This window comes from Berghia stephanieae, chromosome 2 (genome assembly GCF_034508935.2).
Source record: "Berghia stephanieae isolate SIO BIC M18660-M18661 chromosome 2, UCSD_Bste_1.3, whole genome shotgun sequence".
In the NCBI taxonomy this organism is placed as follows: Eukaryota; Metazoa; Mollusca; class Gastropoda; order Nudibranchia; family Aeolidiidae; genus Berghia; species Berghia stephanieae.
In genome coordinates, this window is record NC_088361.1 from 80,629,042 (window position 1) to 80,654,041 (window position 25,000).

A 25,000-nucleotide genomic window follows, 5' to 3' on the forward strand; every position below is an offset into this window, starting at 1 on the left:
GAAGAATCGAGAGTGGGTGGGGTTTAATGATACGATAGTGTGTCACCACTCTATTAGAGACAAAAGAGGGCGGGGCTTTGCAGTTCGGGTTTGTGCGGTCATCCGTGACCATAGATATGAGGCGAATGGGCTGGGCTTGGTTTAGACAACAGGTAGACAACGACAGTTGTGAGGAGAGACTGAGCGATGATATCCTTTGTTTTGTGATTGACAATTGTGCAATATGATCAACGGGTTTGGTGAGAGCTTATTGTCTCTCATCACGGCTAATCTCTTGGGTTCTTACAAATGTTTGTAAAAAAAGTTTAAGTGAATCCAATCTTAAGATTTCTTGCCTCAAAGCTGTTTTTGCTTGTCAAAATCTATACAGGGCTGCCATATATTTTTTATTCCAATCAAATTGCTCAGTCTGTGGTGGACTAAGAACAATGTTTACAACAACTGGTTTGAGTTTACCATATTTGTGTAAAATGTTGACAGAAAACTCAACATCGGTTAATTGCAATTTCGGTTAATCGCAACATTTTCGCTGATCCCAAGGTGTTGCGATTATCCGGAGTGAACTATAAAACGTTATACTTAAGCCATTTGCCAGTCTTTGTGAGCAACAAATGAATGAGAATGAGCACAAAATGCAGAGTGCAGGGGTTGATTTGCTTCTGACGAGGCATGTCATTCTGATTAAAATTGTATAAAGTGTTTGGATTATTGTGGAACAAGACTTATGTGTCATAGAATCATTTGTTGCATTTTTGTGATATGGGTGTAATGACAATTCTATATGAATGTGAAGTTTTATGATAAGGGTAAACATTTTCTTCCATCTCCCATGATGACCACACACATGTAGTGGAGAATGGGAAATAAGATTTCAGACAAACAAATGAAAGTATGTTCTGTATTACTGTATGTAAATATATAGTCTTTGCAAAAGATATGAATAATCTTGATAGGCTGTTCTCATAGACTCCACAAGCAGAACAGGTTAATTCAAACTCCACCTAATTTGAACAATTTCTGCAGAAGCAGAAGAAGCAGCTTGCACTGTATTTACTATGTTTATAACCATATTGATGACAGATGTCATAAAATATTAATTACTTTTATTTTGTATGTCCCGAGTTTGTCTTCTAACATTATTTGTCACACTCTCCAGACTTTGACTGAAGAGAATGAAATGACAGCTCAGGAAAGAGATATGTACAAACAAGAAGCAGCAAATGCAGAGCTCTCCCTTTGTGAAGTTGTCCAAAGGTTTGAAACGGAGGGAAGAAAGAAATATGCCAACTTTGGCACTGATTATGTTGACGATTCAGAAGAGGGACAGAAGGTACTGCTTAATTTTATATTTTCAGTTATGTTTAGATGTGCTTTGTATGCTTATAATTTTGACAGCATGAGCATTCTAAAATTCAAACACATAAAAATATGAATGATGGATCAGTTGATTTTAATGTATTGAGAAAATTATTGTTAAAGTTCAAAGCTTATCGTTTGGGCATTTTCCAACAAGACAATTTAAAGTATTTTAAGATATTAGCAATGCCCATCATTTTTTTTTTTTTTGGGGGGGGGGGGGGGTTTGGTTTATTATTTTTCTTTTACTAAGGCTATGGCTAAATAAACATGCAAGATTTAGAAGTGTAGAATGATTACCAAATCTTTGCTGTATGTGATATGATTATCGTAAGTTATTGTATTATTATTATTATGTATGAATTATCTGAAATATGCTCAGCTTTATTTTTCTTTTACACAATTTGTTTTCAGATGATTGGAGAGCTTCATACTCTTCGTCTTTTAACATTTGCAAAAGAAAAGGAAAACTCTCTAATGCTGGACAAAATAAGGTAAATTACATTTACACATTATTGTGTCCTGTAGTACAAACAATGCTAGATTAATTAAAGAATTAGAGGATATAATAAAGTAATAAACGACAGAACTCACATGTAGCCGATACAGTTGTTTCAATGCTTTGTTTTGCTTCAGTTGCCAAGTATGATCTTGTTTGATCTTCATATTTATAGTCAGTGTTATTATATCCTTCAAACAAGATAATACTCTCTGTCTGAAGAAATAAAAGTAATTGAAACAGCTATATTGGCTACCTATGAGTTCGGCCGTATATTACTTTACATAAAAATATTCATATTTATAGCATACGTCCTCTCTTTATTGATCTCTTTAACATTTACATGAGTAAATACTCATGAAATAGTTATTTCATATTTCGTATCTTACATCTTTGAGTATGTGATAGCTTACAGGATATCTTTTTTAGCCAGTCAACTCCTTTGTTTAGTGTTTTATTGTGGTTGGGTGTGTTTGTTTTTTTCCTTGTATTTGTGTGTGATTGAATGAGTGTAGCTTTTTTGATATATTTTTTTTGAGATAAAAAAAATAAATTATTTATGTTTTTTGCTGGCGGTATGTTGTTTTGTTTTTTTTAGATTTGGAAGGTCGGAATTTATGTATTTTGGAATCAATAATATTGAAATCTTTTGGATTAAAAGATACATTTGCAGAAACAGGAAAATGATGATAATAGAAGGAAATGTATATTATGATGCATTATGGAATCGTAATTTGTATTTTTGTCTCATGGAATAGTATTAGCTTGATTGATAAAACTGTTACCGAATGTATGTTCAATTCAAATTAAAACTATAACCAAAGCACGGAAATGACTAGATGTTGGCATGTGTTTTCACTTTTTTATGCTACTTCCAGAAAGTAATTGAAATTTTTAAAAATTATTTCAGTCATCAAGAACAAGAAAAAATCAATCTAGATAAAAAGTATGAACTGGTCAACAAGGAGAATGATCAAAACCGACAGGATGTGCAAAGAGTCACCAAAGAACTTGTTTCAAAGGTGAAATTGCGTTGTTATTCCTTTTCTTATTTTTGCTCACATTTCAGGTTACTCCATGATTGGTAAACCATTAAAACTGAACTCTCTTAAAGAATATTGATTCTTGTTTCCGTTTTCATTTCACCTGATCCCCCCCCCCCCCCCCTTTTTTTTCTGTTTTAAAAAAGCAGAACGACTATATGAGAATTATTCTGGGTTTGTTGTATTAAGTACATGAATGAATGTTCAAAATATAAAGTCTTGATTAAAATTTCAGTGCATCATCTTTAGTTGAATAGGTTCTTATTTTTGATATTGCATTTTACAAATATTTTTGTCAGTTTTATAAATCGAAACATGTAACAAACAATAAATATCACAAAATGGCAAACCTTAGATTTTTTAATATTTCAGATGAAGGAGAATGCAGTAACTGCTGAACTCAACCGTTCATTGGTCTCGGACCAATCTAAGCTTCAGAAAAAAATAGAAGTCGCTGAGACACAACTTCAAAGGGAGAAAGAGAGGACACATAAATGGAAAGCAGAAACAGAAGATGTGTTCAAAAAGGTATAGTGTGTTTTTTCAACTTTCTCAGCAGTCAAGGCAGTTAGAGATAAAGAATGCCAGATTTTCCTTACTGAAACAAACCTCTTTGATTTTGTTACCAATAGCTCAAGACATTTTTGTTAAAAATACATTGTTCTGAAACCAAAATGCCCTTTGTGATCGCCTCATTATACAATAACACCCCCCCCCCCCCCAGTTTGCATTCTTTGATTTCTATTGACTTATTTTATTCATGATAAACATTTGAAACAGTATAAGATATAAATGATACCGTGTTGGACTAAGTAGAGAGAAAAATTCAAAAATAGATCTCAAAAGACTAGCATACCTCGTCTTAGGATCATTTTTCCTACCTTCTGATTGCTGGACTGATATGCTACCATAACACTAACAATTTTTATGAATTTGACACGTCCAGAACCTGCTCCACAATTTCTCTATTCCATAGTGTTCTTATGTCTTGATAATGCAGATATCTGATTAAGATTTCTCTACAATCTGAATCTCTACAAAATTTGATTTGGGAATGTTTTTTTTTTTAAAGGTTCCGTACCAAGCTGGGGAATTTCTGATGATTTAAACTACATTCTACTATATAATGAATATTTATCCACTCGTCAAAGCCAGTCCATTCTTTTGTACAGTCATGAAACTATATCCAAACACGCCTCAATGCACTGTTCCACCAGATGTTCAGCATTTTCCAGATCAACTCCTTTAAACAGGAAAATCTTATCACTTAATTTTTGTTTCCCAATCAATAGCCACATTTATGCAGTTCTCCAAACAATTTAAATTCTATGATTGAGTTATGTTGTATAAAAATCTCAAGTATATTGATAAATTTCTAGAAACCTGTGGTATTCTGAGATGATTCTCGGATTGATCACCTACATCACTCCTCATAAGTATCTCATGCAACTACCTAACTCAATAATGCATTTGAAAAAGGCTGAGAGAAAGGGAAAATTGATATGCTACTATTTTCTCATTTATTCATTTTTAAGATTTTTAAGATCCACTTGTCCAGTTTTCACCTATTTGTTTTATTATTTTCTTATCGTTCATATAATATCAATTCATTCATTCCCTGCAAAGATTGACGATTCAGAGCATACCCAAATGTCGATGTCTCAAACTTTACAACAAAAGGACAGCCTGATAGCTAGTCTAGAGCTGAGAGTTGGTCAAATGTCTTCAGACCTAAAGCAAGCTGAACACCAGAATCGTGAACTGCAATCAAAATCAGAAAAGTTGTCTGAGGATGTCCGGAATCTAAGCAATGTCAACACAGCTTTGGAAAGTAAAATAGAAAACAAAGATTCGGTTGTAAGTTTTGAAATTCTCCTCTTTGTCAGTAACTTCATTGATCGTTGTATTGATAATCTTGTCCAACTATCTCCGTCACATTCCACACTTACACATATTTATTAATGCACAAATTATTTTTCATTTAAATTCTGATAATCATTTTGTGACAAATTTCTCTCGTATTTTAAAATATTAAAACATCGTCTGCTATTAATATATTATATATATGATTATATTCCATATCAATGGCACTGTTTTGATTATTTTAAAGATGTGGCTGTTTTGAAGAGATGATATTATTTACAGCAATAATTTAAAGAACTAATGGTCCTTCTTGCCTGTGAAAATGTTTTTTTCTCCCATTTCCATTGAATAATAGTAGTAACAATAACAATAGTTTTGAATATAACTTAAGTTCTTTCTCCCTGATGTAATTTTAGATTCTGTTACTGAGTCTCTGCAGGAAGAGGGAGAGCAGCTGTCATAGCTTGTTACAGGAAATAATATAATTTGGAGTATGATGAAGATGGTGATGGTGTTATAGGGGAATGGTGAAAGTGAAGGATTATAACGAAAATATTAGGAAGGTTGTTGTGATGATGATGATGATGATGATGATGATGATGATGATGATGATGATGATGATATTTTTGTTGTTGATGCCGTTTTTTAATGACTACGATGTTACAAGTGTGCATCTGTATGAGTGTGTCTATATCAATACTGTATTGTTATAAATGTTTAACCAAATGACAAATTGCCACTTTTTTTAGGACAATAAAGATTTATTATTATTATTATTATTATTATTATTATTATTATTATTATTATTATTATTATTATTATTATTATTATTATTATTAGAATAAAGCTAAGATAACGCAGTGTCAAATTAGGACCATTTGCATGCTCTACTGACTGAGCCATGGTATGTTTTGATTTTGAAAAAGTCGTTTAGTTTGGGAGTTTTTCAATGTTTTTATCATTTTTTTTTCTTCTCAGGTCAAAGAAGAACAGTCAAAATATGCTCAACAACATGAAAAGCTGTCCTCCACTTCACAAAAGCTAGAAGCTTTAAAGCATGAGCAGAATCTACTCTTGAACAACTTGACGTCAGAGAGAAAAGCCCAAGAAAAGTTAAAAGTAGGATATTTATTTAATTAAATGGGGAAAAGAAAACCAGAATTGTATTATTACTAGGATCATAAATCATTGGTTGAATACTTTGTAGATAATAGGGTAAGATGTAGAGAGCATTTTTGATTAATATTTTTCATTTTTTAAAAATCTAATCTATGCTTGCCGATTGGCATAGGTGATCATGTTGCTCCACAATTCTTTTTCTTTGATAATCTATGCAAGCTTTTTACATTTTCAGTATTCATTCATGATGTTGACAATCTGTCTATTTTTTTGTCCTCCCCTAGATCATTTCTCATCAAATTTTCCAGTTGATAATGCTATTTTCATTTTTCTTTTTTTTTTTTTTGTTTTGTTTCTTTGTTTTGTTTTGTTTTTTTTTTTTTTTTGTTTCTTTGTTTTTTATTGTTTTTGTTTTGTTTTTTTTATATATCGGATTTTATTTTCATTCGGAACATTTAAACAAAATTTTGCTTTTCGATTTATTAAATTATTCACCAAAGTCAAGTTCAGCTTCTTTTTTTCAAATTAGGCATACTCCGATTTGTGAAATAAACATTGGTTGAACATAATTAGGAATTTACACAAATTTAATGATCTTTTGAACAGGATGAGATCAAAGCTCTGGAAGACAATGAACGGCTGTTGAAAGATAAGATATCGGAAATGAACAAAGAATTAGATATGAGCAAAGGCCAGCTGGTGGCTGCGAATGAAAACATCAAACAGATTAAGGATCAAAAAGATATCATTTTAAAAGGTGATTTTGTTGTTTTGTATGATCTAACTATTAATGTGAAGTTAACATCTATTGTGGATCTTATCAAAATAATGGTTGCCGATAAATACGAGTAGAAATATTATCATCCTTCATGTCATTATTTTGTATGTCTTTAACATAACATACTTTATTTTGCATTGTTATCATCAATAATCATGTCATCATCATCACCTTAGCCGTCATCAGTGTTATCATTATGATAATGATCTTTGATATCATCATCATCATCCTCATCATCATCATCATCATCATCATCATCATCATCATCATCATCATCACCACCAACAACAACAACTATCAAGTAGCAGTTGTAGCAATAGTTCTAGTAGCAGTTGTTGTTGTTGTTGTTGTCTTTGTTATTGGTGGTAGGGTTGAAAATCTCCAAATGAGGAAAATTGCGCTGTGGTGGTGGTGGTGAAGGAGGAAGAGGTGACGGTATTGCCTGGGTATATTGATGAAGGATATATTCAGAAAATCGGGTTATTTTACTAAATGTCTACAAGATTTTGAATTTCATTCCCATGAATTTGTAACTGCATCTGCTACAGACTACCAAGATTCGTGTCGGCGTTTGGGTGAGAAAGAATCATCTCTTCAAGAAATGAAGAAGCGTAGTGAGGAAGAGATAATCCAGGTGAAACACCAAACCATGCTTCACAGTCAGAATCTGGAGGTAGAGAAGACCAACACTGAAAGGGATATGCAGTTTATGAGGTAAGATCTTGCAAGGAGTGATATACAAGAGAATAAAAATGTATTTCAAAACAAAACTTTAGATTAATAATTTATTTTGAATGCAATTTATGATTTGCATAAATGGTTGTTATACCCTTAAATAAGATTGGGATTGTCAATATGAATAAGGTCTGGAGAAGGGGGGGGGGGGGGTATGTGGTCTTATGGTATGACACTCACTTTTGGATCAGAAGGTCCTGGGTTTGAGCCTCACTCAGCACATAGTTTAGTCCTTGGAAAAGGCTCTTTACTCACATTCTCTCACCGTACTCCGGTGTAAAATGAGTACCTGGCCGTTTACAGCATTGTCTCTGTCAGAAATTGTGGATATTGCACTATAGAAAAACTCAAGCTCAAACTCAAGGGGGGGGGGGGGAATGATTTCAATGTCAAGACGAAGTTGTCACAAATTCAAGTATTGTTTTTAACATTTTTGATATGATGAAGTTGAATGTCTGCTTCAAGTGTTTTAAATGCTCCTTTTTCGACAATGTGGAAAATCGACATGAAATGTTATGAAAGAATGTCAAATAATTCATAGTTTGTCAACATTGTTAGTTGAGGAAGGGGTGAACTCGGTTGTCTTGTCAATGACATTGGCCGCTGTTGGTGAAATTAAAGCTTACTCTCAATAGTAGTTGTAATCAGTAGATATCTGTCTATTCGGCAACAAATGTATCTCAGTGTATTTATTGAAATGTTTATAACTGTCATTGCTCATTGGTATTTATGTGACAAAGTCAGGCAAATTTTAGCATTGCTATAAACAAGAGGGTGACTTATTACAACTCTGGCCATGATATTTTGTCATCAGAAAGGCTTTTTTTTCCCACATCTCCCTGCTCGACTTGGGTGTGATTAAGTTCATGGATATAGTCAGGGACAATTATTTCAAGAATGTAAGGCAAAAAGGCGTATACAATACTTTAAAAGTGCACCTGATAGGTGACCTGTAGGGTATGAAATGGAAATTTGGTTCCGCATGTCCAACTGGGAGTAAGGAAAACACTGTGGAGTGCAATGAGTATTGTGAATCCATTTGTTTTGTGATATAAATCGCTCATAAAGCTAGTAATTGTTTGATAGCATTATCTTGTGAAATTTAGTTTGTTTTTTAAAATATATATATTCTGCTTTATATTAGGCAATGGGATCTCAAGAAATTAGTATGAACCTGACTACAACTTTTTATAGGGCTATGAAATTGCAAACAATAGCAACAACAAGAAAGAGAAAGAAAAACAACAAGAATTGTCTTTATTATTGAAGGAGAGGCATCAGGCAACAGATTATTTATTTAAGTACTTGATAAATACTTATTAACCAGTTCTTTTCTTTTCTTTCAAAAAGGATATTTTATTGTTATGGTGATTATTGTATTATGGTAAAATTTGCAAACTTAAGGTTTTTATTAAGAGAGCAGCAGCTGCCTTACTAGTCAGACTTGTATTAGTCATATTGCCATTGCTCTTGATACGATTTTTTACAGGCTAAACTCAAATCGAATCTGCATGTATACTTGTGTTGCTTTTTTATTTTTCTTCATGAGTCTCGAATCAAGTATGTCTAGAATTAACGTTAAACATCAATTTTAATTAATGCTTTTCAGATCTGAGCTTGACAAAATGGAACAGATGCTGATAGACAATCGAGATCAAATGGCTTTTTACTCAGAGCAAACTAAGGAGCTGGACGATTCTAAAAGGTACGTTCATGGGGCCCTACAGTGACAAAACATATTTTTAAAATGTTTTGTTGGGGAACACTATTATTTCAAAAAATGACGAATGAAAATTACCCTCATCTTGTCATATTAATAATCATTGAAACTTCTGACAAATTCCCAATTTTAGTATTAATGGCAAGTTTGAAATCGTTTTAATCTCTGAACATTTGAAGTCAAGGGTATTTTTATCAAGATGAGAACAAATGTTTGTTGCCATTGTACAAAAGCACAGTATTTAACATATCTTTTTCTTCCTCTTATTTTAATGGATTGTGAAGTTAGAAATGGAGGATCCCTTTGGTGCACTATTTTTTGTGGAAGAATTCATTGATTCTTAGTTTGAAGTGGAAAGACCGCAAAGAAAGGCTGAATAAAGCTATGCTTGCAGACATAATATTTACAATGGTCTGATCACTCTATCCAAACCCAGATTGATCTTGTCCATAAATCTATATTAACACAAACTGGCCTTACACTGAATATCTGTTACAGACAACTCAATAAATATAAGAAAATAAAATTTTAATACATTTACATTTTTTATTTCAATGATTTTGATGAGACCCTCGCTCATTCCATATACAGTTTTTTTAGGGTTTTTTTTTCTAGTTCCTTAATGAACGGAATTTAGATTTAGTGACTTTCGTGTCATAAGTAATTAGTTCCTTTCATTTCGTTGTGAAAATGTTTTACTGTTTACTTTTGATGAAAATCCAATCAGTCAACTTGCATCAAGCAATAAGGGATGATTTTTCTCTCCCCCCAACCCCCCCCCCCCCTCACTCCCTACCACTTTTGGGGTTTTTGATCCATTTTTATACGCCTTTCTTTTAGAATTTTTTCTCCACCAGTTTAGGTTTTTTTGAGAAGACTTATTGAAGTTTTTCAAAATTATTTCTAATGGATGTGAGGCTATGTGGTTTTGTGGTATGACGCTTTCAGATTGGAAGGTCCTGGGTTCGAGCCTCACTAAGCACATAGTTATCCTTGGAAAAAGGTTTACTCACATTCTCTTACAATGATCAGGTGTAAAATAAGCACCTGGCCGTTAACAGCATTGTCTCTGTTGGGAAAAATTGTAATATCACCTAACAGGTGTCATGTCTCAATCTCCGTGTTTCGTGTTACTGTTGGTCAGGGACCCTTTGTGAAGTGCCTTGAACATGTTTAGAGGATACTGTGCTATAAAAAAAAGCTCTTTTTGTTTTGTTTTTTGTTTTTGTTTGTTTTTGTTTTTTATCAGGTACCAGATTTTTAAAAATAGAATTACATTTTGTTCAATTTTCTCCTCTTTTTTTTCAATGTTATTGTTATGAATGATGCAGGCTTATACCTAACTGTTATTTTTTTCATGTTATTTTTAAAGGAAAATAAATGATCTACAAGCTCATATTGATGAACAAAACCAAGTAGCTTCAGAGTCTAAATTACTTCTGGAATCCCTCCGTAAGGAATTGTTTTCTGTCAATGAAGAAAACTCTAGACTCCATGATGTTATAGCTAAAAAGGAAGTTGCCGTTTTGGACTTGAGAGACCAGCTTAGAAGTAATGGGGAATCAACAGAAACACAAGTAACTGACTTGAAACATACCATTGAAGGGATGCGTTCTCATCATGAGTATGAGAAGAAAACTCTCAGAGAGGCCCTTAACAAAGTAAGAAAAATGAAAAGCTATAGTTAGAAGTAGAAATGTGACCAAATCAATCTGTATCTCATCTGTTCTAAAGCATTTTAAATTGACAATACAGACTAAAACATAAGCTTGGGAATCATGGGGGATTTTGTCTTGAATATTGATATATGAAGGGGGACTATTCAGAAATTTTATTTGTTGCTTTTGGTAGTTTTGTCTTCATAATGAGAAAGTATTTACTGTAAATTTAGCTACCCTTTATTTTATTCACATAATGTTTTGCTTTTATGTTCTTTGTTTTTGTATTTATTTTTTATGTTTTTAATGGGGTTTTTTTCTTATCATTATCATCATTGACATCAACTGTATTGTAATTTTCACTTCCATCCTTCTCCACCCCTCATCCCTCTGTTTTTCTCAGGTTGAAGACAATCTCAAGTCTTCTGTGCAGGAAGTTCGTACCCTGATGGAGGCTAAAGAACAGCTGACAGAGCAGAATCGGGTTCATGAACGCTCCATCACTGATATCAATTATAGGCTGAGCCACGAAGTATCTTCACGTAAAATGGCAGAGGAGAAATTAGAGCAAATTAAGGAAAACGTGGAGGATATGAAGCAAAAAAAGGTAGAGTTCAGAATTATTTTTTAGTTATATAAGAATCCTGTAACTTGTGATTTCCATCTATTGGGGTAAATATCAAGAAATTAAAAGCATAACCTTAATTATTTTGTATGAAAATAATAGTAAATGTCATTTGTGCTTTTATATATCACTTTATTTTTCAAATGTTTGATGTTGCTCCTGTAGTTGTTGTTGTTGTCGTTGTTGCTATTGCTGTTTTTCTTGTTCTTTTCTTCTTCTTCTTCTTCTTCTTCTTCTTCTTCTTCTTCTTCTTCTTCTTCTTCTTCTTCTTCTTCTTCTTCTTCTTCTTCTTCTTCTTTTTCTTCTTCTTCTTCTTCTTCTTCTTCTTCTTCTTCTTCTTCTTCTTCTTCTTCTTCTTCTTCTTCTTCTCTTCTTCTTCTTCTTCTTCTTCTTCTTCTTCTTCTTTTCTTCTTCTTCTTCTTCTTCTCTTCTTCTTCTTCTTCTTCTTCTTCTTCTTCTTCTTCTTCTTCTTCTTCTTCTTCTTCTTCTCCTTGCGTGAATGTGTGTGTTTGTGTGTGTGTATGTGTGTGTGTGTGTGTGTGTGTGTGTGTGTGTTGTTCCGGTTTTTAATTTTTGCTCTTTGTTTATACAATTTAAGTAGATGTCTAATAAAATTTCTTTTATTTTGAAATGTTTAGATCCAAATGGAAGAAAAGTCAGAATTGGCAAGCGCATCAGCTAAGAAATGTGAAACTGACAACAATTTACTGAGGGAACGTTACAAAACGTTGTCTGGGCAAGTGAAGGATTTAGAGTGTGCCTTGAAAGCCAGTGAAAACACGATAAAGATTAGAGATGAAAAAGTAGAAGGTTTAAAGGTAAGAACAACATTTTTAACTCTCTGCATACCTACCATTTCCAGGATTTAAAAAAAATGCCATACCTAATTGAAAGAAAAATTTATTTTTTAAACTTATCTCTCAAACTACAATGATCATATTCTAAACATAATTTTGTTCAATAAAACAAGCTTTACAAAACATTATTAAATTCTTATTAATATATCCAAGATTTTTCAAATTCTGTGGTGTGCAAAAGAAATCTGAATATGAACGATGTTCATTGTATCGTAAGGAATGCAACGATTTTCCTGTAGTTGGTAAGGAGAGGGTTAAGTCAATATGTGCAAACGATATGATTACTCATAAAAGCTGTGTTGTATTGTGAAGTGAATGATGCAGCTATATCTGCCACAACTCTTAGCGGTATTAGGAAATGTGGCATTTGTGCTTCATTCAAGCCAAAGAATAATAAGAGAAGGAGGAGGAGGTAGAGGTGGAGAAGTTGAGAGAGATGATGGAGGTGGAAGAGGACGAGGTAGAGGTGGAAGTGGAGGATGTTGTTGAAAGCAATGATGAAGTATGTTACATTTAAATTCTCTCTTACACGCATTTCATTTGTATTCATTAGGATGAGGTTGTTAGACAACAACAATTGATGGAAAATGTAAAACAACAGTCATCAAACAAAGTCCGTAAGCTCAACTTGGAATTGAAACAGCAATTGTAAGACATTTTTATCCATTGTAAATGGATGAAATTCCACATAACATTATTTACATTTGACTAATTGAGTTTATAAATGATTTTTTAAAATAATAAGCCGAGAGGAGAATGTCTGTTTAACATTTTGTTTTGTTTTATAATAGAAGTATTTAACTCTTAACCTACAATCTCTACAATATTCAATTTTTGTTTTGGATTAATGATGCTACAGTAAAACTACTACATTTTAAAGATGCGTTAAATATTACTTGACTCGGATATGAATGTTAAATCTGATACAGACAGGAATATATTTTATTAGATACTTCTACAAAAAGCATCAAACTTCATGGTCTGACTAGAAATTGTTTATCCCAGTTGGAGCTTCCAAATTAAGAAACGACGTACAGAAAACCCTATCAAGGTTATCTTTAGTGAAGTGTTTCATCCATGGAGTCTCTTTCATTTGTTTCTCTTAAAATTCCTTTTTTTTAAAAGTGAAACTTTAGAACGGGATAACAACAGACTCAACCACCAATTCCAACAAGTATCAGAGAGCTTAGAGCAAGCAAGGGAACAGCTAGCCAACAAAAATAAAGAAAATCTCAAGGTACAAAACTGTTATTATGTTGTTTGTTTGTTTGTTTTGTTTGTTTTTTTTGCAGACTTGCCAACCCTCCCTAATTTATCTTGAAATTCCTTAAACTAATTTAGTATTTTAATCTGCAAGAGGCACTGCAGAAGTGATTGTGGCATCTGTATTGATTTCTTAATTGGAAATTCTATGTTAAAGTATGAATTATAGTGGCAATTTCGGAAAAATAAACCTTTTTAACTTCGAACTTTGAACTTGTATTGGTTGTGTATGTTAGATAGGATAGCCTTGTTTTGGTTTCTGCGTGTTACAGATGGTTAGAAATGTATAGGCTCTTTTTTGGACATGATAGAATTGATAGATGTGAGCGTTTCTTTTGAAGGTGCACATAATATTATGTTATAAGCTTAACCAATCCATTACAAGCATGTGCTTTTTCTTTCAATAGGCATAGGTAGAGGTTTAGTGTTTGGAGGCCAAGAGATCATTTAGCTTTTGCCTCTATGTTTATGTTGTCTACTTATTTTTAGTGATTGACCAAGGTTTTTGTAGCTGTACATTATTTCATTCCAGTGTTTTGATTGTTTTTTCTAATTTCAGCATCAAGAAAGAATTCTAGAACTACAAGAGGAGATCAAGGACATAACAATGAAATTGAAACAATCCCAGGATTCTTTAAAACAGGAAGAAGAAATGCAGACAAAACTACACATCAGGTAAGCATTATCACTCACTTTGAAAAATATTTTATAATAGCTGCTCTCGATCAGGATTCATGAAATAAAAGTAGTAGGGAGTTATGTGAGTCCTCCATAGCTTGATTTATCTTATTTGTATGCCAAATAGAATACACTTGTATTCCACGAAGATAGAATTTATTTTAAAATAAAGATGGTGATGGTTAGGATTATGATGTTATTTGCAATAGTGATGATGATGATGATGATGTAGATGATGATGATGATGATGATGATAGTTATTATTATTATTATTATTGACATTTTTATTATTATTAATATTATTATTATTATTATTTATTATTATTATTATTATTATTATTATTATTATTATTATTATTATTATTATTATTATCATTAGTATTATTATTATTATTATTATTATTATTATTATTATTATTATTATTATTATTATTATTATTATTATTATTATTATTATTATTATTATTATTATTATTATTATTATTATTATTATTGTTATTATTATAAGTGGTAGTCGAAGAAGAAGTGGTAGTAGTAGTAGTAGTAGTAGAAGTAGTAGTAGTAGTAGTAGTAGTAGTAGTAGTAGTAGTAGTAGTAGTAGTAGTAGTAGTAGTAGTAGTAGTAGTAGTAGTAGTAGTAGTAATATTATTATCATCATCATCATCATCCTTATCATCATCATCATCATCATCGTCAACACCGTCATCATCATCATCATCATCATCATCATTATTATCGATATTATTATTGTTATTACTACTACTATTAGTTGTATCCATATTGCCACTGTTACACATAGAAAACAAATATCTAATTTATTGTTTTCGTAACAGGTTTGAAGAGCAAGAAAGTGAACTTAAAAAGTTGAGAAATTTCTTGGACAAGAAAGCTAACGAAGATGGCGATGGCAAAAGCATGTGGTAAGTTTTTGATTTTGATACTTTTGATAAAAGACTTTCCTAACCCAACGAATAAAAGGTAGTCTCAGGTTAGAAAAAATAAATTGCTGCTGATGAGATCTTCATTTTTTGATGATCTTTTTTGCTCATTCAATAATGATAGTTATAATTTTAGTAATGACCATAATAGTAATATTAATAATAATAATAATAATAACACAATAATAATAATAATAATAATAATGATGGTGATTATATATATATATATATATATATATATATATATATATATATATATATATATATATATATATACATATATATATATATATATAATAGTACACATATATATGGAACTGTGTTTTCAGTCCACCAGTGGACTGAATACACAGCTGTGTATTCAGTCCACCGGAAAAGATTATAATTATAGGGGCTAAACTGTTTGACCGAGCGCGAGAAGGCAAGGTGGCCGGCTGTTTTTGCACAGCGTAACTGTAACCGGGGTGGGGTGAGTTAGGTGTTCGAGCTCCTTTCTCGGCATAATAATTTCTTTCTTTCTTTTTTTTGTGCTCCCTTGGCAAAAATTTCTTAATTTTCAACTTCAACACGTTGACACCATTTCTGGTGACTTGAAAAATTTGAACGACATTTAACATTTTTTATTTATTTACTTTCACTCTCTTTTAATATTATTATTTTTATTTAGAACACAGTGAGATGTCAAAATTTATTGCTTTGTGCATTCCTTGTACGTAACAATATGAGTCAGGAGAAAAAACGAAACAAAAACGAATAAACAAAATAAAAAGAAACAAAACAAAGCAAAAAAAAATGTTAAGAGAACAACTTTATAGTTATGGACTCTTGAATATGTTTGAGGGATCGTCAGAGAGAGAGAGAGAGAGAGAGAGAGGGGGGGGGGGGGGTGGGAGAGCTTAGAGATAGAGAGAAATATAGTAGGGCTAGTAGAAAGGAAGAAATGGGATACCAATACCATTCAAAAACACAGGCGTGCTCGAGGTCAGTGATCGATGTGAAAAGTGACCAAATAGAACCTTACTTGGGCAAACAATACTAAAACTTTGATCTCCTTGGAAAAATCATCGGTTTTGATATTCACAAAAACCCTAATGGACTCGGAAACATTAAAAATAGATATATATGTTAAGGAATATGACTCTACGTTCTTTTAAGGACTCTAGTGTTTTTAAAGGTTTGATGGCGCTTATTGAGGTCATTGAGGTCATTTTAGGGCTAGTAGAATGGAAGAAGTGGGATACCAGTAAAAAAATCCTAGTTTTAGAAGACATGATAGACAATGAACAATAGACTAGCCCTACAAGACAAAGGACAAGGGATGATTTTGAAAGAAAAGGATGTTGGACAAAGACAAAGTCAATACTGCCCGGGGGGGGGGGGGGGGAATACAGCATGGTCGAGGTCAGTGATCGATGTGAAAAGTGACCAAATTGAACCTTACTTGGGCAAACAATACTAAAACTCTGATCTCCTTGGAAAAATCATCGGTTTTGATAATCACAAAAATTCTAACGGACTCGGAAAAATAAAAAATAGATATAAATGTTAATTTAAAATTAATTATAGAAACATTATTCTCTGTGTAGTAATTTTGGTCAAATTGGTCAGGCCAATGGCTATCTGGCAGCCACTGTAAGAAACTTGGGCGCCGATTTCGAGCAACTCTCAATCAAGACTTTCCGAGAGTAAATAAAACGCTGTAAATGATATTATTAAGCCATCAAATTGCCATAAATTTTATGCCTGTCCATTTATGATAATGCCTAACCTACAATAGGCTAAGCATCAATGTCACCAATATTGACTAAGGTAAGTATCGACAATATTAGGTCCTTTTTAAATATTTTTATTTCCGGTGGACTGAAAACACAGTTCCTATATATATATATATATATAATGTAACAAACAGATTGATCTGCCATTTTTTTATTTGTTTCCTCTTTCTCTTTATCATTAAGGCAAGAGATGAATCGTGTTATATCAGAATTGTCCCGTCAACTCAGTTTTCATATTGAGACTTCCAAAATGGTGGACCAAGGGAATCGTGATGACAATTTGATACGGAAATTACAACGGTCCTTGTTAGATACTGAGGCACAGTTGAATACAGAGCGCACCTTGCATCAAGTAACGAGAACCTCACTCCAAGCCCTTGAAGATGATTGTAACAGACTTCGTCAGACTTTGTACTCAATGCGGAGAAGGGGAGCACGGTCTGAAAAGTAAGTCACTGTTATTTGATGTAAATACTGTCCTTCATAAGTATGTGACCTTTAAAACTTGAAAAACTGTTTGAAATCTTATAATGATAATAATAATAATCATAATAATAATAATAATAATAATAATAATAATAATAATAATAATAATAATAATGATGATGATTATGATAATGATGATATTAATAATAATATTAATAATGATAACAATAATAATAATAATGATGATGATGATGATAATCATCATCATCATCATCATCATCATCATCATCATCATCATCATCATCATCATCATCATCATCATCATCACCATCATCATCATCATTATATCTGCTGCCCTAGTCTTTGACAGCTAGTTATTTTTTAATTCCTGCGTACTTTTTTATTATAGGTATTGACTTCTTTAATAGCTTCTTCTTTTTTTTATTTCACTGTATTCTTCATTAATCGAGTGCCTAAAGATAAATTTTGAATTAAATTGTAATTTAAACTTTGTCTTCTTAATTTACTCATATTTTATTGGTTTATTTTAATTTTATTGTTTCTCTTCAGGGGATTAAAGTAGATCAAATTTTATAAAATTTGAAATAGCTTCTTGTTTATTTATCTCTTTCCTAAGATAAGTTTGAACTGTGACAAAGTTTTGCTTGTTTTGTTTTTATAAGTTTTAAGATCTGTTTTATTAAAAGGTACCCAGTAAATGTTTATGGTTTTTAAAAAGAATTTTCTATTTGTCTTCAGAAAATCAAAGTCAAGGATGGAAGAGATCAATGAGATAATAGCAAGGTCACAGACGAGAGCACAAGCCCTGCTGGCCAGTGGAGAATACACTTTAGACGATTCTTTCAGGAACTTCCCAGATTACACCGGGAATGATGCAAACTTTTCACCAAATGCTTCAATTACCAGCGATACCTCATTCTCAAGTTCAAACATGGGCAATTTGTCTTTTCTGAATTTATCTGGCATGCCTGTATTTAGTCCCAGGAAATAATATTGTACCTTGGTTTTCTTTGTAGCATAACGAAAACTACTTGTTGTATTCAGAATAAAAGTTGCATATTAAAGTTAGAGGGTAATTCTGGTGGCTGCAGAAGGCTGGTCATGTCATGAATAATATTTGTCGTGCCCTAGATCAGCCAAGAGTGAAGATATTGTGTTTCAAAATGAACAACGACCAACGAAAAATGCAGGAATTAATCAGAATTTGATTCCTAGTTTCGTAGTTGCTTTTAATGGAAGTGTGAGAGAATTTGCAAGTTCGGTTGTAATTTTAGATTTGAACAAATATTTTAGTGGTGTTTTTAGTCAATTTTCTTTTTCAAATTACTATTTTAAATGCATACAGCTGGATAGAACATGTTGTTATATTAAACTGACCCTCCAACATCACATTACATATAAATGCGATCATATTGATGAAAAAGTATTTTGATTTGATAAACAAAGATATTTAATTCTGCAAAGGTGAGAGCTGCTGAGTGTCATTATGTTGTCAAAATGTCTCTGTTGTTTAATTTTTTATGTTAAATGAAATAGATTTATCAGGAAAGTACAAAATGTAAAATACAAAAATTAGACATTCCAAATGTAATTTGATATTTTATGTTGATTTCGTGCTGTTTATATTTTTACTGCAATAATCATTGAAACATATTTTAATTCAACCTGTCAATGTTGTGTGTCACAAATTGATCACATTTTTAGAATATTGTTTATTGTACATGCTCTTCCAGTGTTGTAAGTTCCATAAGCAATTTTTCACATATGCAAAATTATATGTTAATTTAATTATGAATTACATTATTAAAATATTTTTCTTCCTCAAGTGATATGAAGCCAATTGAACAAAGCTAATATCTAAATTATCTAAGTCCTGAATTTTACTATTTAACTTTGTTTTGATGTATTTCCATCCAAAGAAATTTTTTAAACAGTACATTCTGTAAAGATGGAATGTTGTATTGATTGCTCATGTCCTATTATGGTAATGTAGGTATCAGAAATGTTTTTGAACTTAAATTTCAAAGAATTCAATGATTGAATCTCCTTTCAGGTTTGTTTTTTTTAAATTTTAATTTATGGCATGCTACTCGCTTCACACACAAAGGGACAGAGATTGATCCCGGTGAAGTTGAGATTTTTTCTGACCCCTATTATGCCCCTTGTCCATCTAGAAGAGATTGGGTCGCTGGGTTTGTTAGATCTAGCAGAAATCACTTCGCCATAGACTAGCGTCCTATCCAAAGGATAACAAGCAATTGTTTTTGTCCTTTTCACACTATTGAAACGGGGATAAACTGGGGCTAATGGCTCTCAAGGACTACTTTATAGATGTGCATTTCTAGCATTTCAATTCTTTCAAAAAGTGAGCTTTTTAAGAGGTTGTGTTACATTAAACCGTACTGGAGGATATTACCATCCTTAATGACCTTTTTGTTCATTACAGCATATCATTCAGTTTATCACTCTACTTTCAATTTTTCAATACAGAAAATGTTATAGTATTTAATGTCAATGTTACTCACTTTACTTTTTAAATCACGGTGCCTTGCAGGTAGATTTTATCACGCTATTGCTATTTAATATTTGTATATGTATTTGTAAATGACTATATAATGTAATCTAATCAAAATAGCTATTATTTGTGATACCTTTTTATAAGCATTAATACAATCTGTGAAAACTATTTTCATTTTATCCAGCCTATTATTTTCATGGTTTTGTTTGTCTGATTATATCCCATAATTATACAGTCGTGTTTCTCTAATCTGGGACTCCACAATCCGGATGTCTCCATTATCCAGACTTGTTGCCTGGGTACGGATTTTTCTTCTTCTTTAGGGGCTAATTCCACTATCCGGATGCTAGGAACAGAAGGGTTTGGATTAGAGAGACGTGATTGTTGTATTTTAATGGGGGTTTTTTTGTGATAAACTTCCTGTTTTGAATAATATTTAACTAAATTCTATATCATTTTCCGTCCTATTTTCGTGCAATGTTTTTACTACTTCTTACATGGTTCAAAGGTTGTATTTTTACAATTGCTATAGTTAATTTTACTTGGATAATCAAACTGTGTCATTTAAGTTTTGCATACATTCCTTTTATTTTTTTATATTTTAAAAATGAAAAGTGTCATAACTTTTAATAGATATTTACACACTGGCTTCCAAAAGAGAGTGAATAAGTATTGTCAATTGTCATTCAAGTTGGTAGGGAATATCATGACTCTTTTATATGCTGAGAATGAGTTAGAAAATAATATAGAGAAAAGAGAAAGAATGAATAATTTGAAAGACTTGCATTTTTTTTTTTTTTACATTTTGAAACTCAAATTTTATTTAGTGACATTTGGCAATGACTTATATCAAAGTTAATTTTTTTCGTGTGGAATATTTACATATACATATATTTTTGTGAGTTTCTATACAACATTTTTATCGATTTGATATTGATATATATTGTATTTAATGTTTGTACAATACAAATTTGTATACCCTCGTGTATTTTCTGATACAATAATCTAATGATAAGATATTTGTCTACCTTTATATTGTTGAAGGTTACATTTTTAAAATGCCAAAATGAGAATTTAGGTCAATTTTGTTTTTAGGTGAATTAAATAATATAAGTCCTATTTACAAGTCGAAAGTTTTTCGCTAATTACAATAGCAGACAATTTACAAATCCCTATCAAGATCATATTCAGAAAGATAAAATTAACAAATTGTATAGGACTAATGACAAGATTGGTTTAATTGATTGAATGTGAATGTCTTAAACATCTGAAAATCACGTGCCATTTTTTATGCCAAGCTCATGATCTAGACTAAATTTCACACATATTAGTTTTAATATTTTAATTTTCCCAAGGAAGTATATAATATGCGCTCAGTAAAAAAAAATAATTCCAGTTGTGTCAAATTAATGATGAAATCTGAGAGAGAAATGTGTCTGTGTTCAATCCAAAGATGGCGTGTATATCTCATGATTTTTTGTTTGTTTTTGTTTTGCTTTTTTGTTGTTGTTTTATTTTGGGGGGGGGGGGGTATTTTTTTTTTGTGTGTGATAAATTTGTACTTTGTATTTCATTATGATTTAATTGTGTTATAAAAAGAATATGACAAAATTTGATGATTAATTGTTTTATTATAATTACAAAATTGGCATTGTTTCAATTCGATTTCAATATGTTTGCTGACGCCTGAGTTATTCCAGTCTTCCCTTGGTATAGACCCTAAAGAAAAAAATCCCCTTAGGGATGAATAAAGGGAATTTATTTTATTTTTTTTAAATTTATTTATTTTATTTAAATGTGACACATTTCAAAGTGACAAATGAAAGTGACAAGTCTGATGTAATACATTTACAAATGTAACAATTGGCATTTCAGATTTAAAGCAACAATGTGCCTATGTGCATAGGATAAACCTGTATGCATTCATTATTACATTTGAAGCGTTTGTAAATCATTCTTCATCATTGGGATTTAGCGAATGTTTCGGCAATTTCTTTTTGTATTTCAAACTTTCATTATATGAATATTATTTAAATATTAATAAAATGAAGAAAGAATGAGGCAAACTATATGTTAGATTTTTTAAAACTTGGTTCTACGTTAGAATTAGTTGGAAAATTGTCATTTACAAAATTTAACATAACAGTTTCAGTAAAGAACAAAATATGTATGGTTTTGGGACAAACTGGTCTTCCATGTAACTTCCTGTGGAGTCTTTAAATGAGTTTTTAGGGATCCAAAAGAAGACAGTCACGTGTCTTTTTATAAAGAATTTTTTTTTTTTCTTGTAAATCGTTTTCCTGTAAATTAGGTTATAGCTTGATCTTGTTGAATCTTTTGAGTGTATTCCGTCTGGATTGAACACTTTATATGTGTCTGGCTCTTCTTAAGAGAGACTCTTGTGCTCTGAAACTGAAAAAAAAACAACTTGTCAATAGATACGCAACAACAACAAAAAGTTCAAGAAATCTTTTCACCATGTTCATTAATTGTTTGAAATATTTACAGGCTGTTTTGCCTTGCATTGGAATCAAAACGATCGGTGTTCAGAATTTTTCAATCATTCTCATTTAGTTTAGCACCGTTCTACTCCCCCACCCTTCCCCACCTCCCTCCCTCAACAATCAAAGTGACAAATTTGGGACTGTTGTAAAATATAGATCTGAAATAGTGTATTTGAAACATTGCCAGACCAGCAGAAACTGCAAGGAAAAAAAATCATCCCACAAATATCAGCCTGCTTCGACTTGGAATCGAACCTCAGACCACCTGATTACCTTTCTGGCTAAATTGTCACGAAATCAGGAGGTCTGAGATTCAGTTTCCAGTCAAGGCAAGTTGGCTTTTTTGGGATGATTTTTTTCTTGTATTTTTTCTTACTGTTTTGTCGAGCACTAGTTCATACAGACCATTTCAGGTTTTTACCACACAACACCACTGGAAATTCACGACTTCTCCCGCACCCAGACTTTTCGCAAACAAATCAAATGTTCACTATTTCAGTCATAATCATTATTTCATTTATTTATTTTTTAAATTTAAGAATCACCACATTGTGTCACAAATGAAAATATTTAATTTTGTTAAATAAAAACCAGAAGATTTTTCTTTCGCCTATCATTGTGTCTTTTTTCCTCGAGAGAGATCAAATTGAGACCACTCTTTGCAACTATTTTTGATAAGCCAATGAATCTAACTGACTGAAATAAAAGACAAATAATGATAATTTTTCTTACTCATAATATTCTTGAGATTTTTTGGAAGCAATCTTAACTGTTAAAATAAGATCGAAGGGCTAGAGCCCCAGGTGGTCGCTGGTTTGGATAAGTAACTGTTAAAATGTGACAGTGTAAAGAATTACGAGTATAATTATTTGTGCTTCTAAATTATGTTTATTCTTTTTATCATTCACACTTAAATTTGTGAAATAAAGGTGACTCTTGGCAAATCATCCCCAATATGAATAGCCATGTAATTTTTTTTCTATTCATTTATATAGAGCATTGGTTTTCATTATAAGTCATAAAAAAAATCAGCATTACCCATTATTATATCATAGAAGAAGTTACACTTAATTAACATTTCAAAAAGTCGTAAATTTTACTCATAATGACTCTTTAGTACCATTTTTATACGCATTTTATGAATAATTTGGTCATCTTTGTGCTAACAAGGGTCTTTGCAATAACCATTCAATATTCACTTTTTACAAACTTATTATATATATGTGGTAACAAATAGGTAGCAGAGTTATATCAGAATTATCAATATCTATGAATTATTCATTATTTTCTATTTCATTTTATTAAACGAGCAAATTCTTCTTTTCATACTCACTTAATCACTTGTCATCTCTGTCCTTATTGCTTTCACGTTATTGATATCAAAACCAATAAAGTTTGATCGTATTCTATTTTGAATTGAATCTTTTGAGTATATTCTTTTATGTGTGTTGCTTTTTAGAGAGTTATCATCAGTAGATTTTTCATATGAGAATATGAATGATATGAGAATTCATCCCAAACGCACCGCAGCATGTCACAGTCCACCGATCCACCGTGTTGAGTGCAGCTGTTATTCAATCTTTCAAGTCAGTTGTTTAAAGTCCATAGCATTGTAGTGGACTAAAATAGTGGTTATTTGATAGAGTACGTAGTTTTCTAAGTTTGATTGGGTGTCAATTTTACCATTGTCGTTAGTACCTATAACTTTCCGGTGTAGATTATTTGAATGAAAACTGCCTCGGCGTTGGATTGGGAGGAGAGGTGCTTATCATCTATTTCATAAAAAATAAGCCTCACGGAACAACTCAGTCTTCAGACATTTCCTGAAAGATGATAAATTTTCACATGACTTTGTCCGAGGACTGAGTGCGTTCCATAGGCGTGGAGCAATGGAGGAAAAGGCTTTTTTTTTTTTTTACCAAAAGTGGATTTTAAGATGGTAACCTTTAGAAGTTGGGACTGAGATGATCTTAAATTTCGAGTGGGGTCATATTTTTTTATCAGTTTCTGCAAATATTCAGGTGCCAATCCATCCAAACATAGCACAATATCCTAAATTCTATCCTAAACTTCACAGGAAGCCAGTGCAATTCCTGGAGAACTGGTGTTATATGATCTCTTTTTTTTCTCGTTAATTTTTTAAGTCTAGCCGCTTTATTTTGAATTTTTTGCAGTTGATTAATTAATCTGCTTTGACAGCCAATGAGAAAAGCACTACAATAATCTAATCTGCTAGTATTAAAAGAATTAACAAACATCTTTGTAATATCCTCATCAATATAATGTCTGATTCTTCTAATGTTTCTAATGTGATATTTACAACATTGACATATTTTTTAAACACGATCTTCCATGGATAACCCTTGATCTAAATACACCCCAAAATTTATCACACAAGAACTAGGTTAAATAGTATTTTCATACACTAGTATCTCATTTGTAGATATTTTTGAGAGTTGGTACCTATTTCCAAAAATTATCATTTCTGTCTTGTCATCATTAAATTTAAGTTTGTTTATATTCATCCAACCCTTTACGTTAGCAATACAATTTTCCATAGCAGATACTGATGACAGCTCTGAATCATTATTGAGTTTTGTATACAGCTGAGTGTCATCCGCATA

General features: G+C 31.8%; 1 protein-coding gene across 1 annotated transcript in view; it reads left to right on the plus strand.

The window, feature by feature from the left end:
- LOC144965623 (uncharacterized) overlaps positions 1–23,792 on the plus strand; it is a 55,654-nt gene extending 31,862 nt beyond the window's left edge. Inside the window, exons 18-35 of the mRNA XM_078901166.1 lie at positions 1,157–1,330; positions 1,771–1,850; positions 2,766–2,877; positions 3,271–3,426; positions 4,525–4,755; positions 5,740–5,880; positions 6,487–6,637; positions 7,207–7,372; positions 9,003–9,098; positions 10,486–10,774; positions 11,175–11,378; positions 12,035–12,214; positions 12,807–12,901; positions 13,379–13,490; positions 14,076–14,191; positions 15,028–15,114; positions 17,091–17,354; positions 18,093–23,792. Of these exons, the coding sequence (XP_078757292.1) occupies positions 1,157–1,330; positions 1,771–1,850; positions 2,766–2,877; positions 3,271–3,426; positions 4,525–4,755; positions 5,740–5,880; positions 6,487–6,637; positions 7,207–7,372; positions 9,003–9,098; positions 10,486–10,774; positions 11,175–11,378; positions 12,035–12,214; positions 12,807–12,901; positions 13,379–13,490; positions 14,076–14,191; positions 15,028–15,114; positions 17,091–17,354; positions 18,093–18,345 (2,907 nt within the window). The 3' untranslated portion in view covers positions 18,346–23,792. The remainder of the gene's footprint in view (positions 1–1,156; positions 1,331–1,770; positions 1,851–2,765; positions 2,878–3,270; positions 3,427–4,524; positions 4,756–5,739; positions 5,881–6,486; positions 6,638–7,206; positions 7,373–9,002; positions 9,099–10,485; positions 10,775–11,174; positions 11,379–12,034; positions 12,215–12,806; positions 12,902–13,378; positions 13,491–14,075; positions 14,192–15,027; positions 15,115–17,090; positions 17,355–18,092) is intronic.
- Positions 23,793–25,000: the final 1,208 nt, after the last annotated feature.